Source organism: Ambystoma mexicanum, chromosome 9, assembly GCF_040938575.1.
Source record: "Ambystoma mexicanum isolate Mex_15411 chromosome 9, UKY_AmexF1_1, whole genome shotgun sequence".
Taxonomy (NCBI): Eukaryota; Metazoa; Chordata; class Amphibia; order Caudata; family Ambystomatidae; genus Ambystoma; species Ambystoma mexicanum.
In genome coordinates, this window is record NC_090931.1 from 1,077,945,912 (window position 1) to 1,077,965,055 (window position 19,144).

A 19,144-nucleotide genomic window follows, 5' to 3' on the forward strand; every position below is an offset into this window, starting at 1 on the left:
CACAAGAAAATGGGTCTACTAGTCAAGTGCTCTTTCCCAATGTCGGAGGGTGATTGAAATCAATGTTGTATGTCCTTTTCTTTCAGCATAAAGGCAACGAGGTTCCTAAGTCAAGTAGCTTTCGCTAGTTATTTAGGGGGGACGAATCTCGAGGCCATTAAATTATTCCCCTCAAACTTTTGATTGTAAATGTGTTTGGGGAGCAAGCTACAACCATCAAATAACACAGTCCTAGTAGTGTCTTGTCAAAATAAAGGGGCCTATACTAATAAACCTATTGCCAATCGTTACCTCTAAAGACAAATAGTGGGGGAAACAATGTTACAAAAAAGAAAAGTGTTCACAAAATGATGCGTCAGGATGTCAGACCGTTGGCCTCCCCTCCCCATGTTTTCAGCACGGGACAAGGCGGTACACACTCAAGCTTAGCACAGTCTCTGGCTTCTCTAGCACAAGGATACAGTTCAATCATTAGCATCAGGGCCTTCCATGCCCAAGTCTTTGCCTTTCAAAGCCTCTTCACTCCGAGGGCTTTTATGCGAAAAATAAACAATAGTTATTTTCCTTTTCCAGACTTTCACAAGTACTCACTTTCTTAGGAGATTCACTATTCACCTTGGATCACCCTAAGCTGGGCTCAGAATATCTCAACACAATGTTTGTAAATTATGTATGCATCCAATTTCTCATAGTATATTCTCTTGCAGGTGACTCCCGGTTCACCCCGGATACCTGTCAGGTTCAGATCTCGGATCCCCCCCTTACCCCCCCTAAACTGGGCTCAGATCTCTCATCCCCGCTCAGCCGGGCGCATATCCCTTTTAACACAATGTTCAACTTTTCGGGTGCATTCCTGTGCATCCTGGATCCCCCTCTGCCAGGCTCAGATCCGCTTTCACATACTGCCCAATTAGTCTCCCTCAGCCGGGCTCGGACCAATTTCATATACCTTATTTATCAGCCATCAAAGACTTTCGAATGTGCATGGGGTTTGCTTGACTTGTTGCAGGACTACTTTGATGTCACAATTCAGGATGACGGGTAAAGTGCATTGGACGTGAATCTCTACAGGACACCTCTCTAACATTGCATTTCCAACGAAGGAGAGGTATAGAGCAATTTATATCTTTTACACTGGAGGTGAATCCGCACAGGGCACTACTGACAATATTTCCGACAATCCATAAAGAACTTATTTGAAAAAGACAATTTGTTGAAACAAGTGTTGGCTGTTTTTGCACAATTTAATCACCAGAAAATAAACTCCACTAGCAACCCACTCAAGACTTTGGGACTTTAACTTTACGGATAACTCCCCCAAAGACATTGTACAATTGTACTGACCAAGCGCGAAGTCTGAGGGGTTTCACCAAACTCACAATTCTTTCAGTCTTTACATTTGCCACCTTTCAGCTGGATACCTAACAGAGACTTTTGAATGAGCACCCACGTGGTGCCGGACCACTGTCTAGGTATCGTATCTTCCCTTCAAAGTTCAATTACTCAATTGCTGTTGACTTTCACACTGTTTCCCCTCAGTCAGAGTTAAACTATTTAGCTTCCACAATTTCTCGGGCTTCCCTCAGTCGGGCTTGAGCCCTTTATCATTCACTATGGTTCCCTTTTGCTCTGGTTTGCAAGCATTGCTTTGTATTTTGTCGTCTCTCGACCTTCATTCACAGACCGGTTTTGTGCATGTTGCCTCCGACGCACCGGCTGTGTTGAAGATTTGGCTCCTTCTTCACAAAGGGTCTCCTTCTTCTGGACTTGGACCCTTCTTCGATTTATGCAAAAACAGAAAAAAATGGCTGAACTTCCAGTCACATAATTCACTTTTGGAAATTTTGCTCCTACGTCAGTAGCTCCCTGAAACGGCATTCTTGTGGTTTCAGGAGCAGCAGGAGCAATCTGGGTGTTTAACTGGGATCAGGGCCTTGCCAGCTGCCCCCCTCACCCCCACCGAGGCCTGGTTTAGGCTTCATGGGGACACAGTTTCCACTCCACACTGCCGCCTGCCCCTGCACCTTCGGGCTCAGTGTCTGGGTAGTCCTTCCTGCTCCAGGCCTTTCAGGTTCCTCTCAGCTCTGTGGGTCTCTCTCTGGCTTTCTGGCACCCTCCAGCATCACCAGCTCACCCACAATGTTGTTTCTGGCTGCTGCTTTTATACTCCCAGCTAGAGTTGATTGGAATCAGGTGAGTAGTGGTCCCTCCCTGCCTGACTCTGCCTGATGGAGGCTGCCCATAGGAATCCATTGCCCATGGATTCCTATGGGTAATCCTCATGACTCCCATCTGCCTCTTCTAATGATGTTAGGTAAGTCTGGAAAATTATTGTTGGAAAAAATGGCATTGTCCTGTTATAGTACACAGGGTGACCAATGTAATTTCCTTCCCCAGTTATCCCCCCTCCTCCTTTCTGAGGTGGTACTTGTTGGAATTGGGGAGGGGGCAACGGGACAGGATTCAGAATAACCTATAGAGGTGGAGGCAGTGTCAGAAAGGGAGGAATATTGCGTCTCACCATCGGAGGTCTCACCCCCATTCTCCCGGGGAGCCCTCACCCAGGTGATCCTCCCACGCTTGTCCACCCGCAGGCTCTGGATCCAAGGACAATGGCTGTGCCCCGGCCACCTGAGATGGATTCCCAGGTTTCTCACAGTGAGACACCCTCTGGTTGCTCAGTGTGCAGGTGTGCTGCAACCTCATACTGCACCTTTGTGAACATGTGATGTTAATGTTAAAGGTTACTTGTACTGCACACTATCACCACCGGAGTGGTCCCCTGGCGGATCTGAAAAAGGACGGTATGAAACAGGGAAGCTGTGGGAGTGATTAGTAGGGTGCAGTCGGAATCTGAAAGTGAGATATGATGTTCAGTTAGCAGCTTCAGTTCGGTTTTCACCGTTCACTGAGCTAAGGTGCGATTTTCGAGTCTGAGCAATTCCATGTGCTATTGTGCATGTTTATGTGTTTGTATGTTGTTGCAGTTTGTGAAGTTTGTGCCATTTGCTGTGCAGAGATGTGGTTGTCTTAGTTGCTGTAGGAGAAGAGTTTGCGGAAAACAGATTTTAGTATTAGGTTAGCAGGGGGGATTCTTACCTCTTTGCTTTGGTTTCTGTGATCAGCATCTATGACAATCATGTGTACTTTGATATTGTTTGTCATCCTAGTCGGCAGGTATGTTGTGGTGTGGTAATCATCTTCGGTAGAAGTCTAGCGGTATGTGGACAAGGGTCATGGAGGTGTGACCCCCGCCATAGGGTTGAGATGGTTAGGAAGGTTATGGGTCTCTCCTTTCTCTTCTAGTGGGGGGCCCCTGCCTACTATGGTATTCCTCTGTAGACTTGGCAGTGTGTGTGCATGAGAGTTCCAAAATGTCCTCCCTATGTCCACAAGTTGGGGATGGTTAGGAAATGGATTGTAGGTCCCTCGGTGTACCTTTGGTCGGTTTATTAATGCAGTCGCTGTGGTTGCTTAATTCGAACAGGGCCAACGGCAAGCAGTACACCCAGTTTTTCTTTAGGGTGTGGCACAATTTGGACAATCTGCTCTTAAGGAGGCAGTTTATTTTTTCCACAAATCCGTTCACTTGCGGTTGATAAATCGAACAGTTTGTGTGTAATACCCAACATTGCAGTTACTGCTTTGAACAGGTCGTTGACGAAATGCGTCCCATTGTCGGAACGTATGACGTCACAGATCCCCCACTGGGGAAACTCCTCTCACTAAAAATGTGGCCGCACATTTCGCATCTGGGTGGGTGCAGGGTCCCACTTCCACCCATTGTGAAAAGTGGCAGACCACCACAATTCGATATTGTGCTCGATTACACCTCTCTCCCATGTCTGCGTAATCAATATGCAGTTCACGGAATGGGCCAATGGGGCGCGGCAATGTTCCTCTGAGTGTCCTCAAAGTCATCCTTGAATTGTATGTCTGCAATGTTGTACATTCTATTGCCTTTCTCGCCACGTGCTCCTGTAATCCTGGTACAAACCAATTGTCCTGAATGTCTGCAGCTATGTGATGCTTTGCATTGTGTGCTGGGAAATGCAATTGCTGGAATGCTATTTCTAATAACTCCACTGGCATTACCACTTTCCCTGTATTGTTTTGTCTCCAGAGGCTATCTGTTGATGACTGGCTGCGCCCCCTTTTTGTCCATAACTCTTCCTCTTCGGATGGGGCTCGTTTTTGTAAGTCAATTATCTGTGGAAATGGCAGTGAGTTGTACCCTTCACCTGGCTCTACTTCCAAATAATTTTCCTTTATTATAAATTCACTGTGCACTTCATTTGTCAAGTACGCCGACTCTTTCACAGCAGAGTCCGCTGCCGTGTTTCCTAATGATATGGTGTCATTGTTATTTGTGTGGGCCTGGTACTTAACCAGGGCCACCACTGTTGGTTCTGTTAACGCTTCTATCAACTCTTTCAGAAGCTCGGCATGTTGTACCGGGTACCCATCTGCTCTTCTAAACCCTCTCCTTCCCCATCGTGACAGCCCCCCGTTAACTGTTGTGGTCATGTAAGCTGAGTCTGTATACTTACTGCGCACCCTTTTGCTGTGTGCAGTGCCTCGATCAGTGCTACCAATTCTGCCGCTTGTGCTGAGAAGTATTTGGGCAATCGCTTTTGCACAATTGTCTCGTATTCTCCTTCTTCCAACCGTACTGCTGCAGCCACCACATGTTTCTCTCTTGTTTCTGAATTTATTGACACTGACCTGTCCACAAAATATACCTCTCCTTCTTTTCATTTGCTTTGGGCATGTTATCATCCTCCCCCTTGTATGTGGTACATTCATGGTTTTGCATATCTTCTATTGTGCATGCCTCAGTGAGAAGTGGTGGCGTTTACTGTCTTGTACCATACTGTGTATGTTAGTACTGTACAGGATGATTTCATATGCTGTAGCTCTGTGTTGTTAATGTAGACTTTGATCTTTCAAGGATAGCAAACAGTGAATGTTCCACAAACTAAGTTACTGAACATCCCATCACAATTGTGGCGCTCTTTTCAATTGTAAACGCGTCGGCTGCGAGAGCCTGTTCGGAGGCTAAATGTCCTTGCATTACCGCGTCAAGTGTCCTACTTTAGTATGCTAGAGGCTTGTGCCTTAGGGACGTTTTTTGTGTTAACACTGCTGGCATCAGTACTCCATTACAATGGGAGAACAGGTAGAACGCTCGGTCATAATCGGGGGTCGCTAGGAGGGCTGCTGTTGAGATCAACTCTTTAAGTGCATCAAAGGCTGCACGCATTTCTGATGTCCATGTCAGTGTTGGGTTTTCCCTCTGTGCCCTTTTAACGTGTGCAATAGGGGTTTTGTGTATGCTGCATAGCCTAATATCCAGGTGCAGCAGTAATTGCACATGCCCAGAAATGTTTGCATTTCTTTTACTGTGTTGAGTTCGCTGACGGCGCGCACTGCTGCCGCCCTGTCTGGTATTATCCGCTTTCCATCTTTTGAAAAGAGTTCGCTCAGATATAGTACTTCTGCTAGACAATACTGCAATTCTTGTTTGTCCACTTTGTACCCCTTGTGTGCAAACAGGGTGAGCAATATTATTGAGTCGCGTCTGCATTACTCCTCATTCTCACCACAAATTAACAGATCATCCACGTACTGAATAATGGTGCTCTTTGTGTCAATGTTCCTGAGATCCTCATGTAATATCCTGTTAAAAATACTTGGGCTTTCACAATATCCCTGGGGCAACCTCCTGTGCTCGTACCTTTTTGCCCCTAGGGTAAATGCAGTTAAATATTATGACTCTGGGTTCAGTGGTATAGAGAAAAACACATTCTTCAGATCGACCACTGTAAAGCATGTTGCCGATTTAGGGATGCTGCACAAAATTGATGCAGGTTTTGGGACAAGTGGGAATTCTTTTTGTATGACATTAGTGAGGGGCCTTAAGTCCTGCATCTTCGGTTTTTTAGTGATGCAGGGCAAATTTGATGGTACGATAATACCTCGTTCTAGTAGGGCATGTATCATTTCTTTTATCCCCCCCTCTGCCTCTCTTGATAGGGGGTACTGTTTCATACGGGGTAGGAGTGCTCCTGGCTTTATCATTACTGGGGTCACCTCTTGCATGAGTCTCACATCGTGGGCGCCCATGGTCCACAGTATCGCTGGTACTTGTTGCATGTCTTCGTTGAAAACTGGTGGCGGCGCACTGACCATGGGCATGAGGGGGGGTTGACACCTGTCTATGTTGGATCATTTTTTCGCATGGGATTGCAATTTCCATAATTATTTCCCCATCAGTGTCACTGTCAGTGAACAGCTCCTCATCTGACATATCGCGCAACGCCACATTGGGGTCTATGCACAGCACTGTCCGCCACTCGCATCCATGCATATCCATTCCTATGACCGTTATTCTCTGTGTGCACAATTGTACACCATGTAGATCTATAGACATAATTGACCCGGGTACCACCTCTGGGGTTGCCACAGGACGAAACACAAATTCTGATGGAACTCGCCACTCCTGGCGTGTGATTGCTGGCACTACTCTCTCCAACACTTGAATCCCCTGCACAAACATCTCTGGGTCAGTGGGTACTCCGCGCACCGTCTGCTTGTTGGCTTGTGTGTGTGTATGAGTAACCTGGCCCTCATGGCACATATGCCTGGTGTTGAACATACTATTCCTCTTTCTGTAAAAGGAGATAGTCATATTGAGCTTGCTAAGTAGGTCCCTCCCTATTAAATTTATGGGCGAGTCTTCATAATATAGCAGGGGTGCTCGCACCGTTCCCCCCCCTAGTGTTACATCCAAGTCTTCAGTGTATGGAACCTCGACCACGCCCCAGAGAATCCCTGCGTTTCCATTTTTCTAGTCAAAAGCGGAAACCGGCCTTGTTTTAGATACCATTTTTCTGCTCCCGAGTCCACCATAAAGATTAATTGTTTGTTTCCTATCTCTGCCCCGACTAGTGGTTCCTCTTCTGTGCGAAGGGTTGTCGATAGTACTGGACATCTCTGTGGGCTGTCTATGCTGGGTGTTTCATTGTTTCATTGTGATCGAAAACATGATCTCCCACTATTGCTGTCCCCCTAAATGGTGTTTGTGCACCATTTGCTGTGGTGACAAATGGGTTGCCGCGTGCAGGTGTCATGTGGTTCTGAGATTGTGGGTGGTGGTGTGCGCTTTGTGGGGGTGCTTTTTGTTCATATGCGTACCGGGGGTCTGCTTGTTCCTCACGTATAAATCCACCCATGGGCAAGCCATATGGGCTACCTGGTGGGGGTGGCCGAACTGTTGTTAATTTTGGTAATTTTGATAAGGGGCCATGGGACGGGTGTGACACTCTTGAAAAATGACCCCACCTCCCACAGTTCAAACATTTTCCTTGCCCTCCTCCCTTTGAACCTTTCCCACCGTAACCTCCTCTCGCCCCTGCTAAACCCACCTCTTCTTCCTCTCCCTTGCCATTTGGGTCCTCCATACTGCTCCTCTCCAGCCCATTGCTCCTGTCTGTTTGATGCCCAATTTGCTGCCATTCTGGCCTGTATAGCTACCAGCCCCTCCTCCTTTCCATGCCACTCTGCGGGGAGGGCAGCAGCTATTTTTGCGATCTTCACCAACTTCGTTTGTACTAGTTTGGCTTCATCGGCCAACCTTTTCTGCACCATCTCCTTTTCCCTCTCCTTGATCCTCCTCCAGTGGTGTACTATGATGCTCTGTATTTCTGGCCAGCCTTTGGCATCTATCCCAGCAATTTTATCAAGTGCCTTCTGTACTTCCTTCGGGAGGCCTCTCTTAATTATGAAGTAAAATAGGGAGGTGGATTGATCCCAAGCCGTCCCTGTCTCTGCCCTCCACATATCCTGCACCCGAAGAATGTAGGCGGAAGCATCCTCGTCGTCCTCCCACGGTGCACTGCATAAGTCGGGTGTGTCGGGGAATGTTCCCCTCAATGCGTCCCACACCCGGGTCCTCAGTGTTAAATGATGCCGTGTCATGGCGGTCACAATCTAATGTTACCCCCGGGAACACCGCCTTTGCCCACACCCTATTAGCTTGATCACCTACTGCAGAAACCAACCGGCTTTTGACATCACCACTGTTTTTCTCGAATGCATATATCCACTAACTCGCCCCTCCGGCCAGTGGGGGCAATGTCTTTAATAGGTTTGCTTTGTCCATTTGTGCCCACGGGACATGAGGCCTTCCCGCCCCCCAGTGGCATCTGTACCTAACTTTTCCCTCTTCCCATACTGGTCTTCCCTCCTTTTCCCCCCACTACCGTTACCTTTCCAGTTCTGTTCCATAATCTCACTTGCCACCCCTCTTCATCTTCCTTCCTGCCGGGTGATGTTCCTATGAACAGTGGTGCCCTGCCTGCCACCCCACCTGTCGCCTCACCTATTCCATTCCCTTCCTCTTCTAGGTCGCTCCAGTACTCTTCTTCCCTTTCAGATGACACACTCTCTGCCCCCATACTCGCCTGTTCTTCTCCATGATCTATTTGTATTCTGGTGGGGGCATTATTAATTCGAAATAGAATCTCCCCCTTTTTCCAATTGTCCCCCACTATGTTTTTGGGGTGTCAGGTGCCTGGGGTGATGGAGTCCGCTCATCTCTCTGCACGGGTGAGCAGCTCTGCTCACATATCTGTTAGTCGTGTTAATTCTGTTTGTGTCATTTTTAACCGTGTTTCTAAATCCTGCGTTAACTGTGCTACATTTAACAGAGGGGTGCACATCTGTCCAAATGACCCTTTTGGGTCGTATGGGGTGGTGCTGGGGCTGTTGCTTTAGTCGTAGGGGGCGGGCTTGGTTTTGATACATATACAGGGTCACTCTATTCCTCTGCTGGTTTTGTTAACATCGGGTATAGCCTCGCAACTTCTATTGGCTCTTCCTTACTCTTCCCTTCCCTCTCACTGTTATTTGTTGCCAGGGAAGACATACTTTGCCCTTTACTCTTACTTCGAGGTACATCTTCAAACAACCTCCACAAGTCCAACACTTCTGTTTTGGAGCTGTTTGCCCTTATACTTAATGAACAAGTATGTTGCTACCATGTCTAATATTGCCCACGTTCGGGCCATTCCTGGGGTATACCTTCCCCTATCTCTGTGCGCCACTGTTCATGATACTTCCTGATTCTTTCGCCATATCCTGGTAAACTCTGACATATATGCATAAGTGGCGTTTCTGCCCCCATCGTGCCTCAATGGTGGCCTGTAGGGCATGTGTGCAAGTATGGGTAGTACAGTAACAATGTCAATCAACCTTTTCAAAGGCAATATCTGTTTCAACCAAATTATTGCAATGCTGTTCAGTCGAGTACTTTTCCGTAATTTTTCGAATACCACTCTTTGTCATTGCTGAACCAAAGTTAAACAAGACGTAACATATGACAGTCAACAGACGGACGCACATAAATCATGCGACATTTAAACAGAACATTATATATAAACGAGAAACATTGAGTCTGCATGCTGTCCCCTATTTTTCCCCCTCCCTCTGCTGCACCCAAACTGTTCCCTCTGTTCTGGCCCCTCTGGATCACCCTCTCAAGAGACTAGATAAAGAAAGCAAGAAAAGGAAAAAAAGCGTTTATAAAAACGACTCCCAATCTTCCCTTTACATGAGACTCCTACTTTGTTACTTTTTCACCATTTAATCCCTGTACTAGTCGAGATAGTACTATGTGGCGCTGCCTTCTACACCCTCGTGGAGTTATGTTCCTGTACCTTGGTTCACCTCTTTATAATATAAACTCCTAATGGCCATATGCGAAAGAATAAGGATAGTGAAGAAAAGTACCCCGTTTCCTGAAAAGTGCCCGGTTTCTTATCTACGCCATGTAGTCCCAGGATACTTTTATCCGATTACCTCCCCCTTTCTTCCCCCCACATCTTCTTTTAGGGTCTCTCGCACTTGATACTCACACATCCATCTTGATCAGAGAGCCTCCGGACCCGGTCTGTCAAGGGGCTGCCCCACACTCCATGCCCACACCCAGCTCTGGCGAGCGGTACGGCCGGGTACTTGCAAAGCCGGGACCCGTGGACCCTTCTTGTCCTAATTGTGTGCACTTCTAATGGTACCAGTTGCCGTAAGTGGGCAGCATTGACGGGGGCGCGCCCTGGATCTCGCCTCTGTTGCCGGGGGACATCTTATGCCAAAAGGACCGAAAGAACGCTCTTGCATCAGGGTCACCAAATGAAAGCTGGCATCCCCCACAATTAGAATACAATCTCCAAATAAGAGACACTAATGGACACACCCCAGTAGGGAATGAGACCAGAACCAAGTGCGAGTGAGGTAAGACACGTTTTATATAAAGTAAAATATGGGGCACTCCGAGGTCGCTCTGCCAAAATACACAAAACATACACATTATATTACAACAACCCGTTATCTATGACGCATATTATAGGGGATACAATTGGTAATGTTCATTGGGCAGAGGGGACTGGTCAGTATGTTGCACATATGGATGGTGCTTCTTGATTGACTTCAGATGGTAACTTTGTGGAGCATGCGGGTCAGCTGGGCTCATCTGGGAGGGGTGCAGGGTCAGGCGGTGTCCACGTTGCTGTGAGTTTGACTAGCTAACATTTGCCCATTTGGCCATAAATATCTTAACTTTACTTATAAATCTCAACATGTATACCTTATTAGGCTTTGATCCTGAACAATAAACATGAGTGCAAAGGTCCAGGCGTCTTATTTAATACACTGTCACTGATGCATTCATCAGCTATTTCTTTAGATCTAATGAAGTCCGCTTTACTGTTTGTTAGCACAGAGAAGAATATATGGCCACACGGTATTAGTGATAGGTGGTGAACTGGAGTAGCATACACTGGAGGGTCATGCAACTGTTACATGAAAGAGGTATTAGGTTAGGGGGGCTTGCGGTCTATACTTCTCTAGACGGAGCCTGTTAGTGCAGAGGCAGGTTTATGGAGACAGATGTTTTTTTCCAGGACCAGGCTCTGGCCCGGTCATTCACAGGGCAGTGATGTAAAAGGAAGGCGAGAGATGCACTGTTTAGTTATTTTTCGCGCCCAAGCTTCCGTGAGAACAGGGCCACTGCAGAGGTGAGCAGGTCTGCATTCAGCGTTTTCATGTGGCCTCATAGGAAAATGGAGTATGTAACAAATAAAAATGGAGTCTCACGGCTTGTAGGCCATGCACAGTTATGTGTCATTCAATGGGTGGCCCACATCTTGGCCAGAGGTGCATAGTGAATCGCGTAATGAGTATAGTGTGCACCTTTGATAGGAATGAAGGGGGGGGCCTGGGAGAACCTTCCTCCCTTACATTTGATAACACAGATATAAGCAAAGAAAAGCAGACCAATCATGAACCCTGAAGATGGTCAAAATGACTGAAATGCATTGGATATGAATGTTTTCCTGTGCCTTGTGATTAAAGAATGTTCTTTATGACTGCGGAAGTTTGTCAAAGTTTGATACTTTAACTGACACATAACATCGTAGTTTCAAATGTTGGTTTCAAACACCTAGGAAGTAAACTAATGTAAAGCTTCTTTGACAAAAAATGTTCTTGTGCAAGTCACACAGGAGGTCCTTCCAATTTCTTGAGGATAGTATACCCAAGAACATTTTGCAATTTGTATTTCTATCCCTCGGTGCAGGAGGGATGCTCTGGCAACAGGACCACATGAAATACCAATAAGCATATCCTATAAAAGTAAGAAATTCTTGAGGTAATCTTGCAGAGAATTGTGGTGCCCACCCCATTGGAGGATTGCTTTCCCAATAGCCCCCTTTTAAGTAAACTTTACAACTAATGATATAATGATGAAGCAGGACCCTCCCCTCCAGTACTACACCATCTAAGGGGTGTGGATGATGCAACAGGGTTGCTAGCAAGAATCCTAGAATTATGCAGCTTCCAGACACAGATAAAGGACCTAAGCAATGTTCAATGTAAACAAACGGGGAGGCACACGCTCCCGTAATCTCTTCCAAATAGTACTGCTAATTTGGCATTGGTGCATTAAGACTGGATTGTCAATAGTATCTGAACATGTGCCATGGACTGAAAAATGTCTAGCAGATAATCCCAGCTTCCATATGCTGTCCTAGGGGCTGGGATGGAAACTGACACATACATTCGAACACATTGAGCAGATGGAAAACAGATTGTTTTATTTGCCAAATGTGCAAACACATAGTGCCAGGTTTTGCGTCTCAGATCACAGAATAGGAGCCAGTAGGCAATTCCCTCTGGATGACATGGTCATGGATATTTGCCTATGCTTTTCTCTCACCACCAGGTTTCCACAGTGGCACAGAAACTGCAAAAGGAGAGTAGCACTTCTACTCCTCACACCAACATGGATGTGCCCAAGCTGGTACCCGCATCTACTACGCTTAGCAGAAGCAACCATAAATCTGAGGCATTGTTAAAACGGTTCTATGTTATTCGATCGCCAGGGTTATTTTCGCAGAGTTTTTGGCTGAAAATATTTGGCTGAATAAACTAATCACATTTTTTTTAAAATATATTTTGGGGGGGGGTCCCCCTCCAAACCCACTTTCCCTATTATATAGCCTATTACCCACACACACCCTACCACTTATATCCCCTGAGTATTAGCTAAATTGCCTACTTGGCCCTTGCACTACTACAGAACAGCAATTCCAATCCTATAGATGAAACCAGCACAGTTGAGCTAGAATTCCTTTACTTTCTTGGTGGTAATGTGAGCCTAGGCCAGGCTATACTCTTAAGAGGGGTGTAAATGTGATGTCAGTAGCAACCCAAATAGTGCAAACAGCCCAAAATACAGGAATGTCCAAACAAGGTTCTATAAAAAAATATATACTTTAGTCAAACACATCAATATACAATATAAATGCACTATGAAAAACCTTGCAAAGACCCATCCCTGTGAAAGAACCCAGAATATGCAGAATGTGCATGATGCAAGCAAGCAAATAATTTAGTAGGGGTAAAAGTCAATTCTAAATCACTAACCATGTCACCAAAAATTAAGTCTTGTGGAAAAAGGTGTAAATGGGTGGCTTGCCAGGCTCCAGAATCGCAAAAGGTGGAAACTCAACAGTATCTTAATGGAATTGAACCAAACTTAAGAATGGTGACTGTGCATGTCGAACCAGGTTTGAATTCAGAAAGTAGTACTGGTTCAAGCAGCAAGATGGCTTTGAACCTGTTCTAAGCAAGAGCGCTGTGTGGTTCGAAGTCCGCATTGGAGTGATTCTGTTTGATGGGCTCACCATGGCTGGGTCAAAGGTCGAGCAAGGAAGAGATATTGGTAAGCGCTGGGTCGAGTTTATGACTTGCTTCCACTGGTTAGAGTCGAAGATCTGGTGGCTAAAGGCGATGTTCGAAGAGTTGTCAATTCAAAGACATTTGCAGCGTAAATGACTTGAAAGGTTATCCTTAATAAACAGAGTTTTGATGGTGCGAAATGGAAAGGGTGATGATACCAGAGTGTATGGACAATGAATTGGTCAGGCTTCTGAATCTGAAATCCATGTGTTTGGCAGACTGAAGCTACTCTCTACTGGATTCTGTGGGAAATTTCATATTCTTGACAACCAACCAGAGTACAGTTCAGAATTCCCATTTAGAAACTTTGACAGATTGCCTGGAACGCTGTACTTTCCCTTTGGTTGACACCTTGGATCTTTCTTGTGTTTTTACATTAAAGGTTCTTGAGGACTTCAGGCCATTCCCTTTCTCAGTAGCTCCCACTTTGCTATCAAGCCCCAGTATGCAGCACATTTTTCTCAGTGGCTTTAGAAGCTATTCAATCAAGTTCCAACATGCAGAGATATGCGATCAATGCTTTCTCTTGCAAATTTCAGTGCGCCACTCTCCCACCTTTCTGTTCTTTCCGTCCGCTGGTTGCTTTGCCACTCTCTGGCTCTACAAATCTCTACAAATTCTCGCCAGCTCTGCTTATGTTGGTATGTCTGTGAGCATGGTTTAGGATTCTTCCCTCACGATCCTCTATCCACTTCACCTTTTTGAGGCCTTCTCACCTCATTCCACTTACTAGGCAAGGCTTTTTTTGTCTGGCATTCAGTGGTGTTCCTCCACCCCATCCCTCCCTCTCTCGTAGGTGTCTTGTGTTGCGTCAGTCTTCAGGTCTTTCCGCTTTTATCCTTACTGCTGTTAACTGGTGCAGTGTCCGTTATCATCCATAGTCGCCTTTCAAGTATGCCTTCATCCAGAGACTGTCCCACCCCTGCTTCCAGACATTGTGTTCATGAACTTAACACAGTTCTCCCTCTCTGCCAGAATCCTGTGATTTTATTTCTCCAGCTGTGCCACAATGCTCTTGCATGATCAGACATTGAAAACAAACTCCTGCAGCTCACATGCTTGAACAGGCATGGAGTGCTCTTCACCACCGTTTCCTTTAACCCACTGAGGGTCGGCACCAAAGCCTCGGTTGTAGAATAACACAGTAGTACTGTTGGCCATCTAGCAAGCATTGTATATGTGCATTGCAAAATTGCCTTTGTTATTTTAGACCAAACTGACTTACCTTCTTTGTTTGTGGTGAACCAGGTGTTAAGGCAGTGTTATTTTCATGTAAGAGTACTTCTCAATAAAGTTCACAGGCTAACACCAAATGCATGTAGAAATTGTTTGTTTGAATCCTTATGGTGGACATACAAACGATCCATAATTTTCGCATTAGAAGGTCCCAGCCATAGACTGCTTCTACTATTCTTGTGCTGCTACACAAGCTAGGATCTGTGGATAGTAGCTGAGTGACCAGAACCTTTATGTCCATTCCAATTATGTGTAGAAATGGATTGTGAGCTTTGAAAAAGTTGTGCTGCCCAACCAGTGCGGGTTACTTAACGGAGGCATGCCCGGTTAAGAGTAAGTTAAATCAGTAGCCCTAAATTGTGTGAACAACCATCATAAGAGAAAGCAATGTGGTGTTTCTTTTAATAGTAGGACATGTTGAGGAGAAATATTGCATAATTGATTCCAAATGCAGATGGAAACTAAGTCACAATCTCCAAAGTCACAGCTTTTGTTCCTCTCAACTGTTGTGGAATAATGGGCTAGGTGGCAATTACTACAACAAATGGTTGCCCATGTTTAATGGGGGTGGAAATCTGTTATTTAAAGAGCTCCAGGTTACCAATGTTTAACTTGAGTTTCCGAGGCACAGTTACATTGCTGAATGTGGTTTAGAAGCTGTGCCTTGCGGCACGCAAAAAAAGGTATGCATGTTGTACATGGATGTAGTCCCAGCAATGCATCAACAACCATTATAGTGTGCTTTTTGGTGCTTGAGAGATGGGACTAAAACATTTTGTTATATAATTAGAAATGTCTTACTATTGTTCTGGTGTTAGGGAAGTTTATCATGTTTATGCTTCATCCCCTCTCCTAGTGAGACCTCAGTACTTTTTGCTGGACTTCTGGACCTTTTTCTTTCTATCCTGAATGAGTGGAGCCTTTTTCCGCTTATTCATTCTCATTTCCTCTGACTTTTTTGAACTCTTGTTCTGTGTTTTTACTTTTACTATGAAGTCTACTTTCCTCCAGGTCTCTTAAGTCATCTGTGTTTAGTTTAACTTTGGCAGCACACAGCTCGTTATGGGCAGTGTTGCTGGGGGAACCCCTTAGGGTTCTCATTTGAGATTCTTTCTTTATCCCCGAGTAACCACAGTTCGTAAGGATAGAGGGTTACTTTGTATCCCTTCTAAAACCTTATACTATTAGAGATTAGCCCACACCCCCTTATGTGGGGTGTTAAGGGGATACCCAGTATCCCCCTTCTCTCTGCTCCTGTGTCTTTATAATCACATAGACATCCCTATATTTATGGCTAGTGGCAGTGGACATTTTCTACCCATCTATTCTGCTGTTTTCTACCACAGACCGTATTCAGTTTCGGGTTGTGCACAATCTGTCACCTATGTTCTAACATGGTGGCTCCTTTCTTTTTTTTTCACCATTTCTATAATGGGTGTCCTTTGTTAGCCCATCTTCTACCATTTTTGGAGGGGGATAGGTCTGTGTGTGTGTTTTTTACCTATGGCGGGAACCCTTGCACCCCCGCTCCTCCTTAGATCCAGTTGGTCTGGGCAGGCAGGAAGTGGGGAGGGGTAGTTTTCCACTCCTCTGCCCTTTGTCTTCCTGAGTGCATGAATGGAACCAGTAACCTAAGGTACCTTGGGGTGAAAGGTATTGCTTACAATGAACTGAGAAGTTGCTCCTGATGAAGTGCGTGAAGAGCTATCCAGGGTGTCCCCTCTAACCTCAGACCCAAGCTGCCGGCTTTTGTCCCTTTAGTGTGTCCTTTCGCAGGGTCTCCAACGTTGTGTTAATTCTTCAAGTATCTTGTCCTAGAGAGTGAAAGTATCCTCAGGAACTTTTGCTGTTCTGCTTCTTCGTAAAACTTTGAGCTCTCTCCTAACTGACGTTTGCATGCAGTTAGGGATCGGACTTAGTTTGCCAAGAAAGTGTCTCTAGAACGTTAAGCTCTGCTACTGTAATACTAACCAATCTTTTTCCTTCCTAAAATACTTTTCTATTATGTGGTTTTGCTAACTAGATACAATTACTGTATATGTTTGTCTTTGCACGAGTGCATGGTTCTACCGATAATACGGTAGAACTGTCATTCGTGTCAAACTCTGTAACAATTGTACCGCAAGCAACTACCAACTAAGCAGTGGCCTTTGAAAAGTAGTAATAAGTATTCTTAAGTGTGTTGGTTATTTTAGCTAAATATACTTTTGACTTCCGTGAGTAAATATAATAAATTACATATTTTAATATAACCCTTTTGATATGTTCGTACTAACTGGGTTCAGTGTACTTACCCACAGCTGACATATTCCTCCTATGATAAGTCAACTGCTGTGCCACTCTACCAAGGTGCCTTGAGTAGTACATACTTGTACTAAGAGTTGGGAACCAGTATACCAAAGGGATAGTTTTATGAAGTCCTTGAAGTGGACTTTAGGAAAACTCCCGTCATCTGGTCATTTCTAAATTTGCTCTATTCATTAACTTCTTGGCTATATAGTCTAAAATTCAGCCTTGCTAAAACAACCCGTACTGGCAAAGTGAACATGTTCCATCCTTATGTACTTTTTTCATGCTCAGTAATGATATACGCATAAAGATCCAGTAATGTAGCCTTCCTCATTGACCCCCAATTTGAAGAACCTATTTCTGCAGGTTTGGACTCCCCTTCCAACTACAAATCGTGTACATCCTATCTGTTGCACAGGGCAATACTAAATCAAGTGTATGGTCCCAGTTCCAAATTTCAAAAGCAGCCCAAAGTGGAGTGTTGGCATCCCAAGCATGCTCACAGGACGTGTGCCCTGAAGGCAAAACTACATGTAGTTTTCATACCAGATAACTATGCCATTTTTTTAGCTTGAGAACCAAATCTCTCAATTTCTAGAATTGTCAGTATGCACTTCGGTAGAAAAATATTTCTTAAAGTGCACCTATTTTAAACAGTAAATGTGCCCTGTGTCTCTTCATGCAGTGTCAATGATTGGGGAAAATGCTAATCTGCTTTATATTTGTGGTCCACAATTTGACTTGTGAACAGTTACAGCGTGCCAATTATAAAAGCTTTAGTTGACGCTATAGCCATTCCATCTCCAAGGTTAAACACTTAATTATTGTGTAAATGGTTTAGACCTGAATTGTAACTTGTCTACATTGGAACGTTTGAAAATAACATAATAGCACATTTTGTGAAGGTGTAGAGAATGAATGGGAAAGATACTTCTGGGAGGTGTACAACAGATCATGCATATCTTACCGGAAAATCTTGTTTACCACTCCCCTCCGCTCCTTGGGTTCTTCTAAACATTGTTGCCACTCTATAGCCATAAATGTGTTTATATAGACACATTTATAATTTCTCTAACAGCCTGGTCATTTTTCTTTACATGCAGGATCTATTGGACCATTCCTGTACCTCTGGCAGTGGCTCTGGTCTTCCGTTTCTGGTGCAAAGAACAGTGGCACGCCAGATCACACTATCGGAATGCGTAGGTGAGTTTTCTTCTCTTGAAACAATATGCTACTATACCCTCCCATATGCACATAGTTCATCACCTTTTAGCTCTCCAAATGAGTTTCTTTAATGAAAACAAACTGACCTTGGAGTACCTTTAAAACTAAATGTGCAAAGGCAACACTGGCTATGAAATCTGTACATGGAAGAGATTACATTTTATTCATGGTTTATGTACACTTTGGTTTCATTTCTCACTCTCCATGAAAACAAGACCTCTCCCTGTTGTAATCTGCTAACCTGCAGTAGTAGGATAGAATAATCCTTAGAAAAAGATAATAAACAAAGAAAGCCCATTGCTACCTTCTCCACAATCCCAATCATATGTCCTGGCACATACTATTCAGACACCTTGGCTCTAGGAACCCATGCCTGCTCACTGGTTGATATTTTGGCTTCACATTCTCTTCCATGGGCAAGTGAAGGAGTTTCCCTTTCATGGATGTCATCTTTGCATCTGCCCATTATTTGAGTGAGGCAGATGTACATTTCTTCTAAGACTTCTGACTAATGTGACTTTAGATAGTATTCTGCAACCTTTGGCTATCCACATTAGAGAATGCAGCTCCCATTAACCCATGCCAGCATATTCAATGGTGTGGGCAAATGGAATTGGTAGTCCAAAACTTCTGGCGAGCCAAAGGTTGCAGACCTCCTCTTTAGATGTTCTAGATCTTTGGGGAAATATTACATTTGCCCATAAATCCACCTATTATCTTTTCATGGATATCCTTCCTTTCTAGATCACAGGTTTCCCACCTTGAGTGAACATATCTTTTAATGCCGGAGAAAGACTGAGCTTTTAACTGTAAGTCAATGTTTAGATGGGATAACCCATCCAACAAGATGTTTTTGCTTGGCACAGGGCAGCATAGACTTCATGCAGTTCAGTGGTTATCCATATTTCTAGGGACACTCTTGAATGAGTCATAAACAGCACCTACTTTTATTTAGTTCAAGACTGGTTAATCTTTCAGAATCCCCTTAACGAACATTAAATCATCAAGTGTTACATGGCATTTTCCTCTTACAGTTCTTTTAAAATACAGGATAACATTCACATTTTTATTATATTTCTGCTAGGGTTCAGTAGGG

The 19,144-nt window shown here is 44.7% G+C and overlaps 1 protein-coding gene across 3 annotated transcripts in view; it reads left to right on the plus strand.

Annotated features, from left to right (window-relative positions):
• ACVR1 (activin A receptor type 1) overlaps positions 1 to 19,144 on the plus strand; it is a 903,677-nt gene that overhangs the window by 463,284 nt on the left and 421,249 nt on the right. For all 3 annotated transcript variants that reach the window (XM_069616402.1, XM_069616400.1, XM_069616401.1), the window contains one exon: positions 17,928 to 18,027. In XM_069616402.1, coding sequence (XP_069472503.1) covers positions 17,928 to 18,027 — 100 coding nt within the window. The remainder of the gene's footprint in view (positions 1 to 17,927; positions 18,028 to 19,144) is intronic.